General features: G+C 31.8%; 1 protein-coding gene across 1 annotated transcript; it reads left to right on the forward strand.

Moving 5' to 3' along the window:
- The first annotated feature begins 152 nt into the window (after window positions 1–152).
- On the forward strand, window positions 153–4,472 carry LOC134688321 (NADH dehydrogenase [ubiquinone] 1 beta subcomplex subunit 4-like). Its single transcript, XM_063548907.1, has 3 exons — window positions 153–400; window positions 2,820–2,963; window positions 4,292–4,472. The coding sequence occupies exons 1-3, from the start codon at window positions 242–244 to the stop codon at window positions 4,361–4,363; spliced, it is 375 nt and encodes a 124-aa protein (XP_063404977.1). The 5' UTR covers window positions 153–241; the 3' UTR covers window positions 4,364–4,472.
- The last annotated feature ends 3,410 nt before the right edge of the window (window positions 4,473–7,882 follow it).

The raw sequence follows: 7,882 nt of genomic DNA on the forward strand, positions 1-7,882 counted from the left end.
AGAAATATAAACAACCTCTTTAAAACCAACAATAATATGTGTCACTAGTATGTCTCTTTGGCCATGATGAAATAGTATCTTATTAAGCATTAATATTAGTATATTTGTTTTCATCAGTTTTGACAAATTTGTATAACCTTGCCTTTATTCATTTGCAAATGTTTGGTTTACTTCCGTTTTAACTTTTCAGCTCAATGTTTTTTCTCTGAAGTAGAAGTTTAATCTATTGAAGTATTTAGAGATGACAGAAAGGAAAAGGGTCCAATTATGGGATCCACATAAACTGTATGATTTAAGTCATGCTGAAATGGATGCCATACGGCGTCGATCAGAGCAAAGAGCTGCACTAAAAGCTGAATGGCAAAGGAAGGTCACTGATCCGTTCAAAGCAGAATTCCCAGTATGTTCATAGATAAATATTCCTGTTTGCAATATATTGTTATAAATTTTTAGAGATCATACGTTTGTTAATATAGTTTAGGACTAGCAAAACAAAATGTCAAATTGGATAAATAAACAAATATAGTCTTTAGTAAGTGTCAACTTAACACTACTATGAGGCAGGCTTTACCTATGTCATGAATGGGGACGAAGTCTGTATTAATTAAATTTTTTTGTAACTTAAATATTTGTTAGAAAAAAGAAACGGAAATAGCATAACATTTTCAATTATTGGATTTTACTTGTGATGTTATTTAGTTATTTAAAGTTATGACGTCATGTTCAATGTAAACAAAGAAACACATATAAGAAACACGATCATCTGGTAACATTTATTCATACCAAAGTCATTTGAAGAATTATTAATAATGGCATTGTGTTCCTAGAGTTCCTATATTTTACTAGACAACTCAAAGTCTCATGACAACGATAGAAAAATACCGATTTTGAGTTCTTTAGTACAATGAAAATTTCTAGAAATTTCCCAGATTATTTTTTTAATTTATTTTTCTACTGTAATAGGGTACTTCGTCCCCATTTAATCTCTCTGTATTTAAATCACTCTAGTAATTTTATGCCGTTAATGTATAAAACTCATCAGTACGTTTGTACTTACAATGTATGATGTGGCACTGCAGAGAAAAATAATTAAATAAATAAATAAATGTATTGTTAAAAAAAAATAATCAATATTATAAATAATTAACCCTTATGAAACCTTAACTATCTATTTTGTGAACCTTCCAGTATCTTTAATAATGACCCCAAACTAATGTTGAATATCTTCTATGTGATGTTTGTTATTTTCATTTTCTGTTGTTACTAATAACACTTCTGATTCAAGTGTTATTTTTGATGTTATGTCGAACAGGGGCGGATCCAGGATTTCCAGTTAGGGGGGGCGCAATTGTTATGTTCGCGGAGCGAGGCGAAAAATTTTTGGAGGTTTTTTTAGATAAAATTATTGAAATATTCTTCTAAAGGGGTGAAATGTAGATATCTCGAACTATTGTGTGTTAAAATTAGCTCACCTGACCAATATATTTTTCAAACGAAAAGTTCTACTTTTACCAGCGATTTTTAATTGTCCTTTCATACTATCTGTTTTTTGGGTTTTTTTTAGTTTTTTTTTTTAACTTTTTTGATTTTCGGAGGTCGTGCCAGAATTTACTGTGTTCGCCACAAACAACTAAAATCAGAATGAGATGCATTTATATTTATATTTTCTTGGGATCCCAAGCATACAGTAGTAATACGGTACAGAATTCGGCCATATTTAGGTTGCAAGTGGGAAGTAAATATAGACACAGAGATACAAATTAATAAACTAACCTTTCGCTTGAAACAGCATTTCTATCTTTCATTACGGATATTATAAAAGAATCTCACCTGCCGACTGGTTTTTTTAGACCGTGTCATGATGAAATTGTGAAAGTGAGTAAGGGATGTTTTGGAACTTCGATGATCAAACAAATTGACTTTAAAAACCGCAAATACAATGTAACATTCGTTTTCACTTTAACTGCTAAAAACCTATTATATTTGTCATCAAACGCATCTCCGCGTTTGACACCTTCCTTTGAAATCATTCAAAGAACTTTAAAATAATAAAGCGTAGGTCAGTTGATTAGTAATCACGCTGATTGTGTTAAACTGACTATTTTATATACTTTGAATGTTAAAAAAGATTAAATGGTCTCTTCTGATACTTAAATATGTTGAAGTCAACCCATGCTTTGAAAATTTTAGGGGGGGCGCACGCCCGCCACGCCCCCGCCTAAATCCGCCCCTGTCGAAGAAAAAAAAAATAATAGCCTTTCAAGACATCATAATTATTTGGACTAGGCATATCATTGATTTGTATGAATTTAAATTACAATATCCTGTTCTTAAACTAGTTGATATCTGATACATTTCAGTTGAAGGTTTGTCTTTTGGAAGTGTATTTTTTACATTTTGTTGAAAGTAAAGATATCTTTTCCTTTATCACTGTTGTCCCATCGGTTTTGCCATTTTACCATTACACTCTCTTTTGTTCCTTTATATCTTGTTTTGTGAATATTGGAATGGCATTGTTTATTCTCTTCTATATTAAAATTATGAAAATTGTTAAAACACACACACACACATTGATGCATGTTTCTATCTTATATTCATCTATTTAAAATAATTTATATTAATATTTCTTGTCACGAAAAGTGATGAAACTTGTTTATTGTTGTTACTTTAATAATGTAGTCTTCTCTCGTTAGATAATTCTTCTTTTCTTTAATCTGAGAGATTTCCACCAACAGAAATGTAAAAAATTAAGTTACATTTTAATTGTATTTATTTAGTATTAATCATAATCAACAAAAAATCACATATTGTAATTTCAGTTTGATCCAGCAATACAGAGGTTTAAAGCTTTGAAAGCAACACAGTATGATCATTTTCGTCCAACCAAGAAAACTGGATTAGTTGGTGGTTTATTTCTAGGAGTTATTCCTGCAGTGTTATTTAGTTATGTTTATTACACAAGGGTATGTATAAAAAATGATGCTAAGTGCTGTGTGTGCTGCTTTTGTTATGTTAATATATGTTTCATGAATTTAATTTAATCATCATGTGAGAAATGATTATTCCTTAATAGATATAGAAAGATGTGGTACAATGTATGAGTGCCAATGAGACAACTCTCCATCCAAATAACAATTGATAAAAGTTAACCATTATAGGTCAAGGTACAACCATCATCACAGAGCCTTGGCTCACTTTGAACAGCAAGCTATAAAGGGCCCCAAGAATTACTAGTGTAAAACCATTCAAACATGAAAAGCAACCGTCTAATCTATATAAAAAAGAGAAACACATCACAAACAGGGTTGGCAAAGTATTACCCGCCCGGGTTTTCGCAGTATTTCCCACTGGGCTGGGCAATACTCATAAAACCCGGGTTTTTGCCAACCCTGATCACATATGAACTACAAAAACAGACGACAACTTCAAGCATGTTTAATTTGAACTAAACAACTGTATAAATTAAGTAAATGTTGTATGATTGCAGATTAGACAACTATATAAATTAGGGGGTTTAATTATATAAGCAACTATAGGTCTACATATAATATATAGCCTAAACAACATAAATTACTCACAGTAAACATAACTAAGATATCTGGTTTCAGTAAAATAGGGAAACATATGAATAAAAATGTCAATCAGACAGCCAACAAATGATTCAAGTTAACCATAATTCTAATGCAATTATTTTGTAACAATTGTTCTGATTGGATGACAGCAAGCGTAAAATCCTCTATCTCTTTGTCTGTAACTAAGGAAGCCGACATTTTGAATTTCGGAATATATTGACATGTTATTTCTACAATAATAAACAAAAAACTCACTTGTTGCGCCTAAAAATCTTTCTATTAAATTTTATTACATTCTGAAGCGGCACAAAAGCCAGAAAACGTCCGGTGTTTATGTTTGACGCCAAAAGCATACCTATGACCGTATGACGTCACCTAGTGTAGGGACTAAAGAAGATAACATCTTTTCGCGGAATTTTCTTTTATGAAAATTTTACACTGAAATAATGATAAAAATTTAACTATAAACTTGTTTTGCATTAGAATAGAGATAACTGTATTGTATTTGAAGATTTTCGGACGTCCATCGGTAGTTTTACTGTCGCAAATACCCGTTTACCTGTCTCCGCTCCTCGTCGCCAGGTAAACTAAATTTGCGACAGTAAAACTACCGATGGACGTCCTTAAAGCTTCAAATACAATACAGTTATCTCTTAATTGACTGCTTTGATTATACATTTGTATGATATAACATTTAACATATTTTTTTATCCTTGCAGCAAGAATTTGAAAGAAAATGCAGAGCTGGAGAAATACCAGCAAAAGATAGGACATGGAAATATGTGTATTAATTTTGTAAATTTGGCAGTAAATATTCTACATTAGATTTTTGTTAATGACACTTCTTAAAGATGATTGTTTGTATGACATGTATGGAGCGAGATAAAACTCTCAAAACAAGATGTGTTTTTCTTTGTTTTATTCTGCCTTATGTAAGTGGACTAGGTATCAATTGAGTATTGTTTATTTATTTTAGCGTAATTGTTAAGCTTATACAAGTTGACCAACCAGTTTATTGACATTTCACCAATAAAACCAGGTGTAAACAACTAACTATTTTCTATAAAAGGAAATGCCTGTACTAAGTCAAGAATATGACAGTTGTTTATCATTCGTTTGAAGTGCTTGAACTTTTGATTTTGTCATTTGATAAGGGAATTTTTTGTCTTGTATTTTCATTGAAGCTTGGCATTTTATTATTTTACCATTTACTAATTAATTGATGTTTGTGTTATTAAACCACCTCTTTGGCTACTAGAAATTGAAACTGTACAGTGTATTTTAAATCTATCATATTACATTTTCCTGACTTTAACTACATATTACACATTAGGCTGTGTGGGATGAGTATTTATATTTTGGGTAAGGATTTCATCGAATGCAATAAAAACCCTAAGGTACTGACTTGATCTCTACCTTTCATAGTTCATAGTTAGTTCTTTATCTTAAAGACTTGATACATATCTTGTCCTGAACATTTGCCACTGGATGTTATGCAACCATCTATCAATCAATCAATCAATCATATTCAATCATGATCAGTAACATAGACAAGGTGTGATGTCTTGTTATCTTGTTTAAAGCTGGATGAATTCATAAATGCAATAAGATCTAATATCTGGAACCTTATGTGAAAAAAATTGAAGGCAGAGAAACATAGGTCATTTGACTTCAGGTCAATGTCCATCTACAGTTTACCATCACTGTAGTCCAACTGTCACAAACATGTGGAACTACCGCTCATCTTTTAATTACAAATTTGTGGGTTTATTTTTATACCCATTTTAATCATATCTTTTATGGAAAGCCATGATGCTGATAAGTCAATCACTTGATTTATAGAAAATAAGAAGAATAAACTTGAGAAATTCTCAACCATTTGAAACCTGATATGGCAAAAATACTAGTGTGTAATTCTCTCATAATGTTGAGACTGAAAATTCACAGCCAAACAATGTGGCCACAAGTTTTAAATTGCAGCATATTGAAAATATGAAAAAAATATTGGATGAAAACTGCTGATTCAAATGTGGAAGAAAGTTTACTTACATTTATAATAGTGTAATGACTGAGTTCTGTCTGATTTATATTGGTCAAACAATATGGCATCAAATATTAGTAACAATTAAAATTGAGCTCAAATTGAGTTTTGCACTGATATAAAGCCATTCATTTGGAAAGTGGGTGTCCCAAATACGTATTTGATCAAGTTTCCCTTTTTTCCTGGTAATGAACAAAATTTTCACCCTATAAGAATGCTTACCCCTGAAATTCTTAACACTCCCCCTGTAGTTCTATTCCATCGCAATATTTTAGAGTCAATCCCTAGCCATACAGAACTGCTGAGGCAATGGGTTGGAAAGTCCCCAATACATATTTTATCAAATTTGACTTTTTATACAATCGCAAAATTTGAAAAAAATTTCGTCATATATTGCTATCACATCGGCGTCGTCGTCATCGTCCGAATACTTTTAGTTTTCGCACTCTAACTTTAGTAAAAGTGAATAGAAATCTATGAAATTTTAACACAAGGTTTATGACCACAAAAGGAAGGTTGGGATTGATTTTGGGAGTTTTGGTCCCAACATTTTAGGAATTAGGGGCCAAAAAGGGCCCAATTAAGCATTTTCTTGGTTTTCGCACTATAACTTTAGTTTAAGTGAATAGAAATCTATGAAATTTTGACACAAGGTTTATGACCACAAAAGAAAGGTTAGGATTGATTTTGGGAGTTTTGGTTCCAACAGTTTAGGAATTAGGGGCCCAAATAAGCATTATTCTTGGTTTTTGCACAATAACTTTAGTTTAAGTAAATTGAAATCAATGAAATTTAAACACAATGTTTATGACCACAAAAGGAAGGTTGGTATTGATTTTGGGAGTTTAGGTCCCAACAGTTTAGGAATTAGGGGCCAAAAAGGGACCTAAATAAGCATTTTTCTTGGTTTTCGCACCATAACTTTAGTATAAGTAAATAGAAATCTATGAAATTTTAACACAAGGTTTATGACCATAAAAGGAAGGTTGGTATTAATTTTGGGAGTTTTGGTCCCAACAGTTGAGGAATAAATGGCCCAAAGGGTCCAAAATTAAACTTTGATTTCATCAAAAATTGAATAATTGGGGTTCTTTGATATGCTGAATCTAACTCTGTATGTAGATTCTTAATTTTTGGTCCCGTTTTCAAATTGGTCTACATTAAGGTCCAAAGGGTCCAAAATTAAACTTAGTTTGATTTTGACAAAAAATGAATCGGTCGGGTTCTTTGATATGCTGAATCTAAAAATGTACTTAGATTTTTGATTATTGGCCCAGTTTTCAAGTTGGTCCAAATTGTGGTCCAAAATTAAACTTTGTTTGATTTCATCAAAAATTGAATAAATGGGGTTCTTTGATATGCTGAATCCAAACATGTACTTAGATTTTTGATTATGGGCCCAGTTTTCAAGTTGGTCCAAATCAGGATCTAAAATATTATATTAAGTATTGTGCAATAGCAAGAAATTTTCAATTGCACAGTACTCAGCAATTACAAGAAATCTTCAATTGCACAGTATTTTGCAATAGCAAGAAATCTTCAATTGCTCAATATTGCGCAATAGCAAGAAATCTTCAATTGCACAGTATTGTGCAATAGCAAGTATTTTCAATTGCACAGTATTGCGCAATAGCAAGAAATATCTAATTGCACAATATTGTGCAATAGCAAGAAATTTCAATTGGAGTTATCTTTCTTTGTCCAGAATAGTAGTTGAATCAACTTAAATCAATGTTTTATACAATATACAATGTATATTCACTTTTACTACCAACTGATAAATTAATGAAATTAATAAATTTCTTGAATAAAAATATTTTTTCAAACCTTTTTTTGAGAGGATTAATATTCAACAGCATAGTGAATTGCTCAAAGGCAAAACACAAATTTTAAGTTCATTAGACCACATTCATTCTGTGTCAGAAACCTATGCTGTGTCAACTATTTAATCACAATCCAAATTTAGAGCTTTATCCAGCTTGAATGTTGTGTCCATACTTGCCCCAACCGTTTAGGTTCAACCTCTGCGGTCGTATAAAGCTGCGCCCTGCAGAGCATCTGGTTTATGATGCTATGGACGAAATTTTTGACCTTTAACAATACTCAAACCAGAACTTCTTTACCCTAACATTGTAGTACTTACCAATAGCTGTTCACTAGGGCCGTGTCTATAATCCCTTGCTATTAAGAACACAAAGACAATGGGTCGGAAACTTGGTGTCCCAATAAAATTGAGAATGAAAATGGGGAATGTGTCAAAGAGACAACA

Source organism: Mytilus trossulus, chromosome 10 (genome assembly GCF_036588685.1).
Source record: "Mytilus trossulus isolate FHL-02 chromosome 10, PNRI_Mtr1.1.1.hap1, whole genome shotgun sequence".
NCBI classification, from domain to species: Eukaryota; Metazoa; Mollusca; class Bivalvia; order Mytilida; family Mytilidae; genus Mytilus; species Mytilus trossulus.

Excerpts from the sequence above, each read along its gene's own strand:
- LOC134688321 (XM_063548907.1), top strand. The coding sequence starts at position 242 with ATGACAGAAAGGAAAAGGGTCCAATTATGGGATCCACATAAACTGTAT. Across the intron at positions 401-2,819 it reads CGTTCAAAGCAGAATTCCCA|TTTGATCCAGCAATACAGAG; the intron begins GTATGTTCATAG and ends TTGTAATTTCAG. Across the intron at positions 2,964-4,291 it reads GTTATGTTTATTACACAAGG|CAAGAATTTGAAAGAAAATG; the intron begins GTATGTATAAAA and ends TTATCCTTGCAG.